General features: G+C 39.6%; 1 protein-coding gene across 1 annotated transcript in view; it reads right to left on the reverse strand.

Moving 5' to 3' along the window:
- Positions 1-20,008, reverse strand: part of SYN2 (synapsin II) — a 186,759-nt gene that overhangs the window by 45,919 nt on the left and 120,832 nt on the right. Inside the window, exons 2-4 of the mRNA XM_047744488.1 lie at positions 4,409-4,466; positions 3,019-3,110; positions 672-828 (exon numbers count right to left, since the gene is read on the reverse strand). Coding sequence (XP_047600444.1) covers positions 672-828; positions 3,019-3,110; positions 4,409-4,466 — 307 coding nt within the window. The remainder of the gene's footprint in view (positions 1-671; positions 829-3,018; positions 3,111-4,408; positions 4,467-20,008) is intronic.

A 20,008-nucleotide genomic window follows, 5' to 3' on the forward strand; every position in this document is an offset into this window, starting at 1 on the left:
ACCACAGCAGTTCTCCCTGACTCCTCATTCACTGGTCTTTCTCTTACACTCTCAGATCTCCCTGGTTTCCAAGGGAACGGAAAAACTGTGAGTTCAGGTGTGAGGAAGAGACCAACAGCAAAGGTGATGGGTCCATCTGGTTAAAAAGCATCCCCACCAACTCCCTGGGTGGTGTAGAGGCTTGGGTTTGAGAACTTCACAGTGGCCCCTGGCAAGCCAGTGTGATAGCTGAAGTGATTTTTGAAAAACAAGAGGAAGAGGATGTGATTGGGAGCAGGTATTTCCTTCTAAGAGGGCAGCCTGGAGAGCTGTTATAGGGTCCCCACTGGCCTCAGGCCTTTCCAATAGACCACTGAGAGGCAAGAATTAGGTATTTTTATTCTTAAATCTATGGCTTGAGGGCACAGATTGCAGATCTATAAGGACTTCTTTAGAGAATCTTTGTGTGACTTTGTTGTGAGGCCAAAGGTCCACTCTACATCAAAGGCAGCCCAGCCCTTGAAGATAATGTTTTATGGCGAGAGCCCACCCTACCCCATGTCTGAAGCTCCTCTCATATCCTCTCAGTTGTGCCTAGTGCAATTTGATTACCAGTGGTCCCTCCTGTGGGAATGGGAGATACAGGACCTGGATCCCACCCTTTTACCTGGGGGGAAGGGGACCTCACTCACCACCCATGGCTTGTCACAGAAGTTGTAAATGGATTCCAGTGAGTTGATGCTGGGGAGGCCTGCGTACTGCATGCCAATGACAAGGTGGCGGAAGTCCTCATTCTCTGCCATGCCGAATGCATGCTGCCGGATAAGCACAAAGTCTGGCCGGAAGGACCTGGTAAAAATATAGAGGCAAGTTTCCCATAAACCAGCCCCTCAGGTCATATATCATCTTGTCTCCTATTTCCAAAGCCCTAGACAGAGAAGGGATATTAAGGGTCACCTGATGTAAGCCCCTCATTTTAATATTCTATGGAATAGGAAGTGAGGTATTATGGCACCTCTTAAAGGAGATTTAAGGAGATGTCTGAAGTTCCCTTATTCCTCTGGATTGAGCATTGTCTTTTTCTAAGGTACAAATTCCCTCAGGAGGGGAGAAAGAAACACTTTCATACCCTTACAACTTAAATGAACAAGAATTTACCTGGTCCCTATGGGGCAATAAAGAGAAGCTCCTTGTGGCTTCAGAGTTTATGCTCCAAGAGTGCCCCAGTAGACTTTGAAGACATATTTGCCTGACTTCACCACCCTGCCACAGAGATCCCTGAACTCAGTGTCCTATTCTGACTCCTTAAAGCTGCTCCTTAAAATAGGCAATGCCCTCTTCAGGCCCCCAGAAGAGCAAGGGTCCTGGCTGGCTGAGAACACATGCCAAACTTCCCAATGTTATTCTTCCAAAGTGTACACTAGGGAGGGGTGCAAATATTTTTTGAAGATCTGAGGTTGAGCAATGGCTACAGGAAGCACTGGGAGTACAGAATGTTCCCATGCATGGGAAGGCTCCCTGTGTTTCCCCTCAAGCAAGCAAAGCTCCTCAGCTGCTCTATCTTCATGCCTTGACTCCAAGGGAACCCCACCTTCCTAAAGAGTCAGTTCTGTAGCAGCATTCTCCCTCAAGGCTCTGGAGCTTGCCAGTTTCACACCATATGCAATGACCCACCTGGTTCTCTGCCCAGGCATACATTCAACCCTCATCTACAGCTCCAGTAGCACCTGGGCTCAGAGATCAGCCTTTTGAAGTGGGGTGGAAGAAGCCCTTCTCAGTAACTCAAGGAATGTAGCATCAAGTCAGTATGGCATGTGCTGGAGCTGCTCTGATCTCCCTGTGCCCCAGTTCTGGGAAACTGACTCCAGCTGTATTCTTGAGATCAAACCTTAAATGCCAGTTATAGGAACTGAACCCTAGATTTCCTACACTGGCCAGCTCTTAAGTTCCTACACACATACGTGGAAGGACCTGCCTTAGTTTTGCCAGATCCCTCCTGGCACCCTGAGATGGACCTTTCTGTCACCACATCCTTGTGTGCATGCATCACTATGACTCACTCTACCTGCAGTTGGAGGGGCCCATTATTCTCTCTTGAGCTCGCTCCCCACTGGACGGATTTCTGGTTTTCTGTCCTCCTCATCTCTAGAATGAATGAGTTTACATTTCCTATTGTTAGGTTCCAAACACCTGAGCTTTGCCTTCCTTGTCACTGAGCCAGTTCTTACTGGATGTCAGAGACCTCAGTGTCAGGATGCTGTAGGCTGACATAGGGAAGAGGATGAAGTAAAGATTCTTCCTGGCACAAGATTCTGTATCTGAAAACCTGACACCATGCTGAGCCCGTGGGAAAATTGACACTGTGGAAGCCATTTTCCCTCATTTGGAATTCTTGTTACCTCCCTCACAGAACTGTTTTATTAAATTTGGCCACATCTGTAAGTTACCCAGCATACCACCTGGCATGTATGTGCCCTGTAACTGCAAATTTTCTTCTATCTTATGTCCCTTCCAACCTAGACTTTCCCATCAGACTTATGAATTCCCAGGACTGAGGAACATAGAAGAGTACAGGGTTGGGAGTTAAGGGAATTCACATAGAAACACAAGGCTCTGTGACCAACTCACTGAGTGAATCTAAGCAAATGAATGTAAAGTAGGAAGTTGAACTAGATCAGAGGTTTTCAAACTTTCTTTTTAAGCAACAGAATCCTCTTTTCCTGGGAAAATATACGCAGAGATAAAAGCACAAAAATAACACTGGTGGAAGTGGGGCTGGAATCCTAGAACCCCTCTGATAGGAATCCAGTTACCTCTAAATGAGTCCTGAGTCCTTTGTCTACCATTGGACTAAGAGATCCCTGAGAGCAGGAGCTGGTTTTCTCTGCCTTCCTCTACCACTGCTACATAGCATACATCATTAATCTCTATACTATATACATGGCACTGCCATCCCACTTGACTTTGAAACCATCTATGCAAACCAGACAATAACTCTGAAGACAGTGACAGTGACCCTGAGGATAGAAAGGACCTTACCGGACAACTTTTGTGCCATTCCGGAGGACCTGCATATCCACAGCATAGGTCCCATCTGCATGAGCCACCAGGTTAAGCTCTGAAAATTCCGCCTGGAAAATAATAGTAGGGGATTAAGAGGGTAGAGTTCATGTTATGTGTTTTTACTACATTTGTTAAAAAAAAAAATTAAAAATAAATAAAAATAACTTTAGGGAAATAAGCCCATAGTCCTGGCTTTGCCAATTCTCCACAGAACAGTAGCAGCCCTCCCACCAAACATTTATTCAGTTTCCCAAAGCATTTTCACAATCTGATTTCATCTCACTTTCATAGCAACTCTGTGAGGCAGGAAGGACAGAGATAATTCTCCCCATTTACAAAAGAAGCAGTTAAGTGACTTTCTGGACAAAAAAAATTTATTCTTGGCAGAGACAGGAGCAAAGCTCAGGTCTTCTGACAACTCTGTGCTCCCTTTCTATAGAGTGGGAATGCAAACTGGGGGACGCAAACTGGAGCAACATGCCCTCTGTCAGTTTCAACATAAAAACACTAGATTTTAGTTTAGGCAACTGGGTGTTACTTCTGCTCTGCCTCCAGTTAGCTCCATGGACTTCAGGCAAATCACTTGTCCTCCTGAGGTTGGGGTGGGGGGTGTGGGGACAGTTTCTTTCATCTAAATAGGAATAATAATAATTTTTAATCAACCTTGACTATCCAACAAGTTGTTCTAAGAACTGAATACAATAATGGGTAGGAAAGTACTCTGTAAATCACAGCACACTCTGTAAAGAATGATGAGTAACTTCTATAATCACATAGAAAGCATATGCATTGTTTAAACTGGACATCCCCCTCTCTACCCAAATGGACTTAATCTCTATCATGAAGCAAAGGGTAGAGGAAGATTTTAAAAAAGGGAAGGGGGGCTTTCAGGACTTCATTACATTAAAAATAGGGGCGTGTGTATGTGTGTTTTAATTCTCTCTGAAGTGTAGCTTCACGCCCAAAGTATGCAGCATGGGAGGCTGCACAGCTGAAGGGCAGACATGTGCCAACCCAGAAATATCATGCCATCAACAATATGGATGTGTGGCCAGTGTCCCGGGAAGATATTCCCCTAAGGTTTTCCTCACCCTGAGAACACACTACCAGAGAGCCCTAAGAACCACATTATTCACTACTTTATAGACACCAGCACCATGAAAAGAAGTCAGAGAAGTTGAAAGGCAGCCTTCAAGGTCATATCTCAAAGAGAAAAGCCCCAGGGAACAGGTCGGGCGAGGGGAGAGAGGGCCTGGAATCCACTGACAAACACTGTACTCCACTCTGAAGATTAGATGATTCACTTTGGGATGTCAAGAGAGAATAATGATGACGCAGATGTAACTCTGGGCTTCAGGGTAATTACCTGTTCCACTTTGATGTCATAATCTCCAAGGACTTTTTTACCCCGGAAGCACTTGGCCCTGGAAAACGAAAACAAAAACAAAAACAAAACAGAAACCAAACCAAAACAAAACAAAAAACACACAAATTAGTATTGTAGATGTGTCTGAGATCAGAAATTTACTATCATAAAGAAGAGGACTACAGCAGACAGAACCCCAGAATGAGAGTCAAGAGACCTGGGATAGGGCTGGACTCTAACTCAACTAATAGATTATTGGGAGAAAGCCTCAAGCAAACCATGTCTCTCCTTTACTCAGTTTACCCATCCATAAAATAATCCAATGCACTTTTTCACTCCCAGGTTTTGGGATTTTATAATATCCTCCTTTGTCAATGGGCTACAAAAGAAGTCTAGAAGTAGGAATTTTCCCAATATGATTCCTGGTAAAGACCAAGTACACATCTTTATACTTTCCTTATCTTCCCCATCACTCTGATTTTCTAGGTGGGTTCCACCCTTGGAATTTTAGTTTTTAAAGAAACTGTTATAATTTTACCTCTTCATATCTATACCTCCAAAAAGTATTTGAGGCAATTAATAGTTTAAAAGGCAGATATAACCAACAAAGTAAGGATTGAAGGGCAGTGAATGACAGAGCATTAATTATACCAGAAAAGAAATTTTAAAAGGTAGGAGGCTGAGGAAAGCTACTATAATTGAACACAAAACCTATTCTGTATTTCTGAATTTCAGTCAAGAAAACTAGTCAGGCCAAGTTATATAGTACTTATTATCTTCCTATCTTCTCATGGATCTAAAGGAGCCTCACAAGGCGTCAGGGACTTCAGAGTCCCTTGTAAGTGGACTGTGCTTATATTTATATTGATATTCGTTCCTACTTTCCCTTAATCTCCCCCTCCCCACCCTACCCCTAAAGATTTTCTTACCTATCCACTCAGGCTAGTTCTCCATGTGAATAAAGGGCCTTTCTATGCTATACCTGTTAGCAAGGTTGTTCTTTCCCAGAGCTTGAAATTTCAAATTAGTATGCTACACTGGAGGTTTCCAAAAGACCTTCTCAAAATAAAGGGATAAACTAACATTTATTGGGCATAATGTTCTAGGAATTGTAGTGCAAGTTGCTTTCAAGAACATCTCATTTAATCCTAATAACAATTTATGATATAGGGAGAAAGGTCTTCATTTTTGAGATGATGAGACTCGGAGGAGAAAAATAGTGTATTCACAGTCACATGATAACTTAGTGACAGAGACAGTATTTACACCCACGTTTGAATCCAGTGTTCCTGGGGCTGTACAGTCATCCCTCTCTGCTGATTCATGCTCTCCATCTTCACTCTCACCATTACGAAAACTGACCTGTCATGTGTGCTGCATTTCATGTTTTTCCCCCCATTTTCCTTCTTCCGCTCAAAAGGGACTTGATGTTGTGAGCACTAGTTCTACTACAAATACTTCCTATCCTGGTTCCTGTGAATTACCCAGGATGAGGCCAGGCTATTTCCTTTCCTCTCTGCTGGAACAGTCCGTTCTAGGAAGCTGTCATTTGTCCTACCCAAGTCCCTGGCCATCCTCAAATTGTTCCTCAGAGGCATTCAGCCATCCTGGAGCTGGATCACTGAAGCCTAGTCCCCAACCTTTGCTCCAAAAACTCACTAAGCTTCATCAGCTTGCTTCCAGAACTGTGTTCAACATTTATAGCTCAGCAAACCCCTCCACCTGTATGATATCCCATCCCTTTGGCTACTGTTCTAACTTACTTATGGACTTAAATGATACTCTACACGTGCCACTATCACTACTCTGCAGATCTTAAACTCTGAAGGCCTTTATCCAGTACAATAAAAGGAGAAATGGAGTAAATGACCCTGGAGGTTCTTTTCTTGAATTGATGAGGTGTGTCTACCTTACTACCAGCAATGCTTTTCTGATGCCTCCTCCTATCTTCCTGTCAGAATAGCTTTTGTCCTATGAGGTAAGTCTCAGAGACATTAACAATAACCTCTCATTCTATATGATACCTTGCACTTTCAAAGCACATTCCTTGCCTTATTGAAGCAGCCAGGGCAGAGAGCAATGTTCCTTTGACCGATGGGGGAATTGAAAGCCAGAGCAGGGAAATAATATGCCCAAGCCACAGAAAAGTTCATAGGAGCTAAGCTTAGAACTAAGAGTTTACAACTAGATGCTTATGTGTTGCCAAGTATTTTAATTCACTCACTTATTTTGTGAGTTTACAACACTGATATTAAAGTATATTTATAGATTCTGGCTGGATTTATCTGCCACTTCCTGCACCTGCCCATTGACCAAGTTGGCTAATGATACTGTTAGCATGCTTTCTCCCTGCCCCCACCTCTCCAATGATCTTAATGCCTTTTCCTTAAGGTAATTTGTCCTGTTGAAAATCTTAGTCTGTGTTTCCTGACTCCAGGTCACTGACCTCTGTTGGCTGAGCACAATCTTATGGAAAACGAGCAAAAGATGGCAGGCAGATGGGGCACAGAGACTTCTTCTGGAGAATGAGCACATTTTCTTAGATCTAGCCCTTAGAAATTTAGGTTCCAGGTATATTCATGAAAAATTGTGTGATTTATAAGCAAGTGACCAAAGTACCTCCTGATACTAAGAGAGCACTATTTGGAGGCAGCGTGTTAGAATCCAGGGGAGTTGTGAATCACAGGGCTCTGAAATCATAGTCTGGGTAGGAATCCTAGATGTACCCTTCCCTGGCTCTGTGATCTTAGGCAAGTGGCTTAAATTAAAAAAAAAAAAAAAAAAAAGTATGTCATATGGTGAAATCAATCAATCTACCTTCAAAAGTACACAAAAGAATAAGATAAAAAATAAGTTTCTCTTTTCCCATTTCTTTTTCATCACATATAATCCCCATTATCAGTTGCAAGTCTATCCTTCCAGTGTGGGGAAAATGTCTGCACACATACATGCTTTAAACATACATGTAGCATCATGCTGCATAAACTCTTCTTTTTGAACCTTGATTTTTATTGAACTCAAAAATACATCTTAGTGATATGCTTTCAGCATATACTGATGGACTTCTTTCTTTTTAATAGTTGCATGAAATTCCATTTGAAAGTCATACAGTAATTTCATCATATATATTGGTAAGTACTTAGATTTCCAGTTTTGGGGTTGTTTTTACCATTATAAGCAGTGCAATAATGGCTAACATTTAAGAACATATCCATAGGAGGGAATCCTGAGTGATGCAGTCAATTAAGTATTTGATTCTTGGTTTTGGCTCAGGTCACGATCTTGGGGTCCTGAGATCGAGACCCACTGGGCTCCATGTTGAGTATGGAGTCCACTTTCTCTCTCCCTCTGCCCCTTCTTCTCTTCTCTAAAACAAACAAATAAATCTTAAAAAAATACATATCCAGGGTGCCTAGGTGGCTCAGTTGGTTAAACATCTGCCTTTGGGTTATATAATGAGGTCCTGGGATGGAGCCCCATATTGGTCTCCCTGCTCAGCAGGGATCTTGCTTCTCCCTCCCCCTCTGCTGCTCCCCCTGCTTGTGCTCTCTCTCTCTCTCAAATAAATAAATAAAATCTTTAAAAATAAATAAATAAATATATGTATATATATCTCCGTAGGAAAAAAAGGAATACATCCATGGGATAAATAACTTACCTTTTCCAACTATACTGAGATATAATTGACAAAACTGTATATATTTAAAGTGTGCATCATGATGACTTAATATACCTATACTTTGTGAAATGGGATTACCACACTCAGGTTAATCAACACATCTATCAACTTGCATAGTTACATTTTATGTGTGTGTGGTGAGAACACAGAAGATCTATTTTCTTAGAAAATTTCAAATATACAATATAGTATTATTAACTATAGTCACCATGTTGTATATTATAAAGATAAACAATTTCTTGAAGAATTGCTGGTTCAAGGAACAGACACAGTTACAGTTTTTACTGATATTGCCACACTGCCCACCCCCTCCGCCCAATAAGGAAAATACAGCACTCTTTCTCAGTGTTTGAAAGTTTGGGAAAGCGACTTCCTCTCCCTTAGTTCCCTTCTCCTTCCCCCCAATCCCCACAGTTTCTTGCATAAACTGGACACAGAGAAGGACTTTCTGACTGGCGGTCTTGTCAAATCAGCCCAAATTCACCTTCTTTGCCAATCCTAAACAGAACCCAAGATGTACATCCTTAAAGCACAGACTAAAAATATCTATGGTGCCTGTGTTGTCAATTTCCCCCTATTGTAACATTTTCTTAACAAGCCTAGCAGCTGAGGATCTATGTGAGTTTAATGGCTTACAGCTTCCTTGATGGGCCAGGCAATGAACCATCTCACCTTATTGCTAAAATGAGTAGAGTCTTCTAGATTTAACTCTTCTTACTCAAGGCAACGAATATACTCACCAATTCCTATCCAACTAGGGCTTGTGAGGCTGAGGACCACGATTTCAGACACTTCTCTTCTAAGGCTCCCGCAAAACTTAGGCAAGCCCAACTTGAAATCTTCCTGTTTTATGCATGGAATAATGGAGAAAGGTCTAGAAATAGGAGCCAGTGGAGTTGGGTTCAGGCATAGTTCTACCACTTTTCAACTGTGTGACTTTGGGCAAGTAATCACCTCTCTCAGCCTTAGTTTTCTCTGTATAAAATAAGGTTAATAATAATTGTAATACTAATAGCAAGCATTCACTATGCACTAGCCACTATTCTAAGTATTTTATGTATTTTACCTCATTTATTAATACCTTACTCAGGTATAAGGTTGTTGCAAATACTTAATAAAGCCAGATGAAAATAACTGACATGAAAGTGTTCTGGAAACTCTGAGATGCTATGCAAATATGAAATACTATTAGGAAAATGCAACAAACATTTATGTACCAGGTATTATTACTGTTTTATTATTATCACAGCCAACATAGCCTCTTCCTCTTCTGAACTTTCATTCCATTTATTGTCCACTCATGATATTGTCCACTCATGATGCTCATAGCATCATCATCTGATATCAACTTTCAAACTCAGTTGTCCAATAATCTGGGACACCCCTCTCCCACTCTCAGCCTCACACAACTGGATTATGTAATAATTCTTGGAGTAAAGACCATCCATATGTGAGCCCTGGATTTTCCAGAACATTTTAGATTTTAAATAACAATTTTGTCCTGTTGTCAGGTTATATGATCTGAGCTAATGCCTATACAAACATCATATCTATAAATTTCCAACTCCTTCACTGAGCTATGTACTTACCTAGATTCACAATCAGGGCTTGCTTATTGACTGGAGATGTTAGGAGTGATGGTTTTGGCTAAGCAAATGTAGAAAATCAGAAGAGCCACCTTCAGGACTGAGCAGACTGAGCCTGTCTCTGCAGGCCTAACCTCCTCTCTTCTCACATGTGGACATCCGAGGATGTCATGTGATAATTGGTTCTCAGTCTCCATCCACACTGGAACTAAAGGACCTAAAAACAGCTTATAGTGTAAATCCTCTCTAGGTCCTTGAGGTTTGTATAAGAATCAAAAACTCAAGGTAGAATATGAAGGCACTAACAAGCATTCTTAGAGCTCTGGAACCAGTCTAGCACCTAGTAAATGCGTGGCACTGGTGTGGATACTTACCTTTAACACGGTGCTGTTTCTGGCACTCACTGTCTTACTGGCCTCGTTCCTTCAGTCAAGCATCTTTAGGCATCAAGAAGTTAGAAAGTAAGCTAGGAATACTAGAGGATTCCTATTTCCCACCCAATGGTAAAATTAGGCCTGCTGATCTTGGGGAGAGTTTGTGAGGGCCTGCCGCCACCCACTGGCAAGATGTGTACTATGTACATGCTCTGGTCCCAGCTCACCACTTAGCCCTCTGAAGGGGCTTATTTGCCGCTTTGACAAACAATGCCTGAAAATCCATTGTTTCTCCTAGAAAGTGTGTGTTCATACACCCCAAGCTAGATACTTAGCTTTTTGCAATATCTAGAAAGAAACGTTGTGACTTGTCAGTAAATTCAGCAACAATTTACTGAGTATCCAATGGTAAGTGCTAGAATTGTAAAAATGCATTAGCAGTTGCCAAGTAGAGAAAGCACATTCTAGAAAAGGAGAATGCTATTCACTACCAATATGGGTTATTACTAAGGTCCCTTGCAACTCTTAAGATTTATAACTAATATTCACAGTCCCACCTTTCAATTTTTCTTGAGAAAATATTTAAAGCACACAACTAAAACAACAGAAGATTGTAGATCATGTAGATCAGAAACATGTACAGTGAAAAGTAAGTTCCCTCTACCTTCAAGAAGCTCACAGGTTCTGTGGAGAACAGAAGCATGAATAAAAGGTATATGTGTAAATACAGGGAATAAGCTGTAGCAGGATTATAAAAAAGGAATTTTAGGAGCTCAAAGGAGGAAGTTCTCTTGCTTATAGAAGTCTGGGAAAGCTCCAGAGAAGGAGCTGGGTCTTAAAGAATGAATAGGAATTTGCCACATGAGAATAAGAAGCAGAATTGAATGGCTGAGTGTAAAGCAACAGAGGCTACTTGAGCACAGAACACGGCAGGGAAGGACACAACAGGCTGGGCAGTGGGAGCTGCAGGTCCCAAGAAAGGGAAGCATTGAACTGGCAAAGGGTTCAGATGTCAGGCTGAATAGTTGGGACTTAATATCTAGCTTCCAAAAGATTTTTTTTTTAACACTTTTTATTGTGAAAAAACTACCTGCGATAGTTATCAACATTTTGCCAATCTTTTTCATCTATCGCCATCACTGTTGTTGAGACTATTGTCTGAGCGTTTTAAAACAAACCCCAAATATTATGTTATTTCTTCTATAAAATTTTAAGTACTATCTCTAACCAGTGTTGGTTTATTTTTTTAATGTAACAGAATATATATAACAAAATCTACCATTTGTAAGTCTAAAATTCAACGGCATTAGATACATTCACATTATTGTGCAATCATCACCACTACTTCCAAAACTTTTTCATCCTCCAAAACAGAAACTCTGTAGCCATTATGCAATAACACCCATACTTACCCACGGTCCCAGTCCCTGGTAACCTCTAATCTACTTTCCATCTATGAATCTGCCTATCTTAATGACTTTTTAATACTTAATTTATTATTTAATAATTAATAGTAATTTTAAACATCTTTACTGAGTCTATATTAAAATTTTCCCAACTGTCTCCAGAATACCATCAAAAATATTAAGTAGGGGGTGACATGATCAGTTGTGCCTAAAATCTGAGAGACCATCTTACCTGGAATGTGGGAAAGACTGGAAGGATTAAACCAGGTCTTGAGATCATTTGGGAAGCCCGTGCAGTAACCAGATTTCAGGACTTGGTTTTACTGGTACATAACAAACTGATAGCTACTACACAGCACTCATCTGACAACTCAATTGATCCTTTGATTGATTAGGCCTCAGAACTTTGTAGCTGGCTGGAAAAGGACAGTTATTTTAAAAGATATTAGCAAAAAGGATTTAGTGAAGTCATAGAAAGTGGTATAAGACTTTTACTAAAGATGTTCTGGAACAGAGACGTAAATGAAATAGTCAGGTAGGGCCTCAACATTGGTAACGGGGTTCTTAACTTAAATCTAGACTTGCTTTCTAATTCGTGAACCATAAAACTTTCTTTCAATATGTGGAGAAATGTCTGTTATGAATAACTGGCTTAGGAATAAGAAGCAACCAACAGGAATAAGTGAACACTTTTCTGGATAAAGAGTTCTGTGGCTACTCCTTAATATCATTAATTCAGTGATTAAGCTGTTCAATCAAATGCCCTGCAAGTAAGGCACTTCTTGGGTAGAAAGCAAGCTGCCTGGTGTCTTAGTTAACATTCATACAAATGATATGGAAGAGAGTACAGGGGAAACTGCCAAGTTTGCAGATGGCATTCAGCTCTTTCAGGGATTAAAATGCCAAGCTGATTAGGGATAAACTGAAAGAAGATGTGGACGTGGGCAGAAAAGTGGCAGAGGAGTTTTAATGTGACTAAGTGTAAGAAAACACATTCAAGGGAAATGATTTTATCACAGGATCACCCAGTAAAGAAAAATGAAAGACAGGGGGAAAAAAAAGACACCAGTTCTGTATGTTGTCACAGACTAAACCTAAAAATTGAGAGCGAAAGGTTAAAAAATGTTGGGTATCATCAGAAAGTTCATTGGAAACCCAACCTAAAGGCTTTCTTATACTCTGACCTAGTCTTGCACAAGCTGTAGGACTTTCATATTTCTGACTGAGCGTATTATGTCCACTTACCTAAAAACAAATGATATAGTGAAAGTAAAAATGGCCCCGGGAAAAATGGAACGAAATGTGAATGCTTGGATTTTAGGAAAGGCTGAAGAAGACATTATTTCTTAGTTGAAATAGTGTCTTCTTCAGTCTTTAAAGATCCAAAAGGGACAGACATGAATAAGAGAGGGAAAGAAAACACTGAATGACCACATACGTCATTCATCCCAAATAACCTATTAATCTTACGAAATTTCATGCCTTACAGGGAAGTCATCTCAATGATACTAGTTTATAGTAAAATAAGGCTTAGCTAAACTAAGTGACTTGCTTAAAGGTAGCAGTTAATAGGTGGCAGAGCTAGTAAAATTAAATTTCAGGGCTTCTGATGATCAAATTTAGAGACTGTTTACTTTCTCAGATGGGGACTGTGCTCTATTCATTTTTGTATTCCCAATACCTGTCATATTATTTGACACATAGTGGATGCCCAGGAAGTGTTTATGGAGTTAATGAATTGAATATACCTAGACATTTGGAAGTTAATATCGGAGAGTTCAGCCACGCTCATTGTGAAAGAGTCCTGGGCTTGTAGGTTTCTGAGGATACCTACATAGTCCCTTTCTCAGGAGTTTATGTTACTTCCTCAGGTTATTTGTGGGAAGACTTTAATAGCCTTAGGAGGCAGATGAGACCCCTTAAGAAAAACAGCAATCTCAAAGTTCTGAAAATGACTAATTTCTGAGTAAACACCCCAGTTGTGACTTGATTTGGAAACACCAAATCACTTTTTCTGAGATTTTTCTGAAGATCTCTATTTTGGGGAATAATTAAATGATGCAGTATAGCCAGATAACAAGATTATCAAGTACAGAAGAAAAAAAAAAAAAAAGGAATCCTGTAACTCAGAACACATGATGGGAAGATTAGATGCATTTGTCTGTAATTATAGCAGAGCTACAGAACAGAATGCTTTGGAGTCATGGGACAGATTCTCTTTCCATGACTGGCTTATAAAATTAAATCAGGCTGATTTGATTTTGGAGCAAAATGGGTCAGTTATGAAGTTTGCTTTAGAGAAACATTAAGCAAATATAATTTTTAAAATATATGGATTTATTTTATGCTAGATAAACACGATTTCTAGCATTGACAAATCTCTAAATTTAACTCCAGTGCAGGGTCACAAATCATACCCACAATCACGACTACCATCAAAGATGCACATTCCCATCCATTTTTTGCAGACGAGATACAGAAGAATGTTCTTTATATTCTGGTCCCATCCTTCTATTTCTAATTTATCTCCTATTATTTCCCTCCTCCAAGATAGCTGCAAAGTTTTTGTATGACTTAGAAAAAGGCACTCCTTCCTCCACAGGATACACTCCTGTACTGCGGTACTTAACTTGACAAAAAGAACATGGGGCTGAGTTTCATTCCCCACTAGTTTCCTCATTCAAATGCCCTTGTATGGTGAAAAATCTGCACAAGCATATGTAGGAGCACTGTCCAACCACATTCAGACACTGAACGGTACTACCACATCAATCTGCCATTAAGACATTGTTTCCCAACTACCTCTCATCAAACTACTGCCTCTGTGCTTTGGTCCACTTAGAAATCACCCCTTTTGGGGTGCCTGGGGTGGCTCAGTTGGCTGAATGTCCAACTCTTGGTTTCTGCTCAGGGCTGTGGTCTCAGGGTTGTGAGATCAAGCTGTGTTGGGCTCTGCACGCAGCTTGGATTCTGCTTGGGATTCTTTCTCCCCCACTGCTCCTCCCCTCACTTCTGTGCTCTCTCTGAAATAAAGAAATAGAACCTTCAAAAAAAAGAAATCACCCCTTTCTCACAATAGCCAAGATATGGAAACAACCTAAATGTCCACTGATGGGCAAATGGATAAAGGAAATGTAATGTATACATATAATGGAATATTTATTCGGCCTTTAAAAAGGTAATCCTGCCATTTGCAACATGGATGAACCTAGAGGACATTATGCTAAGTAAAATAAGCCAGACACAGGTAAAAACTGCATGATCTCACTTACATGTGGAATATAAAATTGTCAAACTCAGAAGCAAAGAGTAGAATGGTGGCTGCCAGGGGCTTGAGAGGGAAAAATGAGATGTTGGTCAAAAACTCCAAAGTTTCAGTTAGGTAAGATAAATGAGTTTTGGAGATCTAAAACTCGTTATGGTAACAATGCTGTATTATATACTTGAAGCCTGTGGAGAATTCACTTTTTTAAGATTTTATTTATTTATTTGAGAGAGTAAGCAAGTGAGTGAGAGAGCACAAGTGTGGGGGAGAGAGGCAGAGGGAGAGGGAGAAGCAGACTCCCCAGTGAGCAGGGGGAGCCACTCTCGGGGCTCAATCCCAGGACCCTGGAATCATGTGAACCGAAGAAGATGCTTAACCAACTGAGCCACCCAGGCACCCAAAATCTGCTGAGAGTTCCTTTTTTTTTTTTTTTTTTAATTTATTTGACAGATCACAAGTAGGCAGAGAGGCAGGCAGAGACAGGAGGAGGAGGCAGGCTCCCTGCTGAGCAGAGAGCCCGATGCGGGACTTGATCCCAGGACCCTGAGATCATGACCTGAGCCAAAGGCAGAGGCTTTAACCACTGAGCCACCCATGTGCCCCTCTGCTGAGAGTTCTTAACACACACACACACCCACAAACAGAGTAATCTCAAAGGATATTTATGCATCTATTGGGATCATAATGTTTTTCTTATTACACTTGCTGCTGTGGTGAGTTACACTGACAGATATTCAAATGTTACATGAACTTTGAGTTCCTGGGATGAACCCCATTGGGTCATCATGCATGATCCTTTTTATATATCATTGGATCCAATTCCTAAAATGCTGTTAAGTATTGTTGAATCTATGTTTACTGGGGACTTTGGTTTGTGACTTTGGTTTGGTGTCAGAGTAATAATGATGGCTTCACAGAATGAGATGGGGAGTAAGAGTGTTTGTGGAACTTGTATTATCTCTACCAAAAATGTTTAGGAGAATTCACCTGTGAAGTCTATTTCTACTTTTTTCCAGCCTTTAGATCCAAGAATAAGTCTTACTTTGTTATATAATGTCCTTTTTCATACCTAATTTGATTCTATTAATATGTTACAAAGAATGCATCTAAATTTGTAAGTGGAATGAGACAAATCATTTTCTCTTTGCTCTTAGCCAAATTATTGTTAAGTTTATTTTAGCCTCAACCAAACTGGATGGACAGTATCCTGTTTTCTTTTTTGGTACAAATTTTATGAATTATCTTTGCAGGTATCCTAAAACTTATTAAGGACCACTTGAAAAATAATGCTTAAAAAAGAGAAAGAAATCACCTCTCCTCATTCTTCAAAGTCCAAAACAAGTTCTGCCTCCCTTATGAATCTTCCCTGTCTTCCTCTCCAATGGTGGTTTTTCTTCCCTCTGAAAGCTCTGTCTGAAACCCATTCACTTGTCACATTAGAAAGACACAGCTTTGTATAATCCACATCAATGTCAAAAGCAAATAGCCATTTAGAACTTTCAGCTGAAATATATGCTTCCTGAATCACAAAGAAGAAAGAGTACCTTTTCCACTGTGTTACAAAGAAACAAGTTATTCATGCCAACTCAGAAATTTTGCATTTCAGTCAGTTGCCAAGTGGTATGGCTCAGTGGAAAGAGCATGGATTTTAGAGCCAGGCTAACCTGGGTTTAAGTCAGATCTTCAATTTACTACCTGAATTTGGGCTCTTTATTTCTCTGTATCTTTATCTATTGGATAAAGATAATACCTATTTCTAAAGTTTGTTAGATTTAAATGACCCTGCCTTTAATGTGTTCCTCAAACATGCTAAATTTATCATCTCTTTTGGGCTTTTGCCCTTGTTGCAGGATATTTCCTTCCCCTAGATCTTTGCACATTCTGTTGCTTCTTACTATCTGAATCTCAGTTTATGCATCACCTCCTCAGTTATGTTTTTCTAGACTACCTGACCTAAGGTAGTCTCCTTCCCTCCCAGTCATTCTGTCTTCATTATCTTCAAAGATATTATTTTTATTTAAAAATTTCCTTGAGGGGTGCCTGGGTGGCTCAGTCAGTTGAGTGTCCAATGTTTGGTTTCGGGTCAGATCATGATCTCATGGGTTGTGGGATGGAGCCCTGAGTTAGGCTCTGTGCTCAGAGGGAAGCCTGCTTAAGGATTCTCTCTCTTTGCCCCTCCCCCAACTCTCTCCAATAAATAAATAAATCTTTTTTAAAAATAATTTCCTTGGCTATTTATTTATTATATACCTCTCCAATCAAAATGTAACAACAGTGACCTTGCTGTCATGGTAACCACTGTGTCAATCCCATGTCCAGCTCTATTATAATATCTGGTACATGCTAGGTGCCAGATAATATTTGTCAAATGACTATAAGTATGTAAAGTATCTAATGACTATAAGTATGTAAAGCACCCATTCACACATTGTAGGTACTTTTCTTCCCCCTTTCTATATAAAAATCACTGGGTTAAACAATGTACTTTTTTTTTTTTTTAAGATTTTTATTTATTTGACCGAGATCACAAGTAGACAGAGAGGCAGGCAGAGAGAGAGAGAGGAAAGCAGGCTCCCTGCTGAGCAGAGAGCCCGATGTGGGACTCGATCCCAAAGACCCTGAGATCATGACCTGAGCCGAAGGCAGCGGCCCAACCCACTGAGCCACCCAGGCACCCCTAAACAATGTACTTGTGTGAGTCCTTTGAAATGGAGAGCATTTCAACAAAATGGATCCTTTGTTTGAATGTTGATCAGGCATTTATAATTATTGACAGAAATATGGTCATTACTCTGTTTGATGAGACCATCCTCTGTCTTAATGATCTAATTTAGGTACAAATCAACACACTAGTTATTTATAAAACTTTTTAATATTATATTAATATTAATATTATATTATATTACTAAGACAATATACTAGTGTTTATAAGACTTTACTCTCATATGAGACCTTAATAACTTAATAAATCAACCTTCCAAAAGGGAAAATTTTGTTTGGAGGCCTTTTCTTTAGGAGGAAACAGAGGCCCAGAGAGGGGAACACTTGACTAATTCAAGGTCATACACTGAGTTTGAGGTAGACTGCATTCCCTTTCCATTCCACATGCTGTTCCCTTACAGCAAGAAAGGCAACTCTTCCCAAAATCAAGGAACACTGGAATTGAAGAGATATCCCAAAGTGACATTATAAGATGTGGAAACTAAGGACTTGAGTCCATTCAGAGTGTTTGTGAAATTATGATATAGAATATCAACAGCTATGCATTACAGAAGCGTAAGTTTTACTTATTTTTCTCACTTTACTGATACATTGATTCTGTTTGTGATACTACATAACAGTTCACACAGCAAATTGCTGGAAGGAAGTAAGAAAAGAGCTCTCTTCATTCTGTTATCATTAGCAAAGGAGGTTTGACCCTCATTTCCTGGTCCAAGTAAAAACTGCCATGGCTGGTATTTTCAGCCTACTCACCACAATGGCTCAGTAGAAACATCCCTGTACCTCAAGGCAACAATACTTTAGATTTCCAAATCCAAACCCAGGTGGTACATTCCATTCTACAATTATCCAACTGGCACCAATTCAGGGGGAGATATTACTCACTAGAATAGTTATTAACAACTGAATTTTGGCAGGATGTGAGAATAACTGGCACTGTCCTAAAAGAGATATGCCATAGGTTTCCAGATGCACCCAAGTTTAGCAACATGGAACCACACATATTCTGAATGGAGAAATGGACATTAAATTTTAAATGGTATCCTCTCATTTATATAGGGAAAGAAACTGAGGCTTAAAGAGGAACAGTGGCCAAGGTCATGTGGTAGGAAACCCATGGAAGGTAATTATGCTCACTACTATATCACCAGTGTACAAAAGAACCCTGTGGGAATGATCATCATTTCTCAATTCAATGCTCTTCTTGTTATACCAAGTTTTGTCCGGAATGGATCTGGATATATGCTCATGCCTTGGTATAGCAGTGGAAAGATATAGGGTATTGTTCTGGCTCTCTTCTCCTCAATGAATTTGTCCACACTTTCAGCCACCTCTCATGATTCATTGAAATGCTCCTCACATTTAAAAGTCCAAAGGAGTAGTTTTTAAAATCAACTCAAACTGATTAAAAACCCAGTTCATTTTTACTTAGCACTAGATACATTCCTTTGAAAAGGAGTTTATTATTCAGTGCCATTATAATGAAATATATTCTATAAACCCTTAAAAATATTCTCATCATTCATTCAACAAAGATTTATTAGATTAGGTATCTACTATTCGTCCAACAATATGCAAAGCACTGGGTAGGATGTAGGGAGAGGAAAGACTATAGACCTCACCCAGCTCTGGCACAAAGAATAAAAATTACTGTTAACAGCAGTAGAGTAGATTATTTACCACAGAACCCAAGCACCAGAATTATATTAACAAGAGTAAAATTAATAATAGCTAATATTTATTAAGTACTTAGTAAGCAGTAGTTACTGTGCTGACTTTATATACTCTATGAATAAATCCTCATATCAATCATTTAAGGTAGATAACATTATCTCCCAATCTTAACAGATAACTAAGGCAGAGAGAGATTAATTTGTTCAAGTCATACAACTACCGAGTTGTGGATTCAGGGTTTATGACTATGATTCCAGAGCAGATCTTATTAACTACTTCACAGGACTTCTAAAACATGAAATTATTCAAAAAGAATTTTAAAGAGTAGTCACTTCTGAAAATTTCACAATTTACTAATAATTTTCTAAGATATTCACTTTAAAAAAAAAAGATTTTATTTATGAGAGAGAGCACGCACAAGCTGGGGGGAGGGGCAGAGGGAGAAGCAGACCCCCTGCTGAGCAGGAAATTGACAAGGGGCACAACATGGGTTTCAACATGAGGCTCCATGTGGGGCTCAATCTCAAGCTGAAGGGAGACGTTTAATTGAATGAGCCACGCAGGTGCCCCTAAGATACTTTTATGCATCCTTTTAAAACTTGTACTTTTGACTAAATAAAATTTTGCAATAAAAACAATTGAACATAAGAATTTCTATTATTATTTTAAAATGTTTTCCTAAGAAGTATGACTTTTGTAATAAAAATACAGCTTTAAAAATAGATACTTAGAACAGTAAAGACAACCAACACCTTTAGATACAATTTGGTAACTTTCTCACTAATAATCAACCATTATAAATATTAATTCTCTTCTTTCTTTCCATAAGCAGATTTCAAGGGAAAAACTTTTCTTCATCAGGCTTTTACATAATTCTCCAATTCTTGAAATGAAA

Source organism: Lutra lutra, chromosome 1 (genome assembly GCF_902655055.1).
Source record: "Lutra lutra chromosome 1, mLutLut1.2, whole genome shotgun sequence".
In the NCBI taxonomy this organism is placed as follows: Eukaryota; Metazoa; Chordata; class Mammalia; order Carnivora; family Mustelidae; genus Lutra; species Lutra lutra.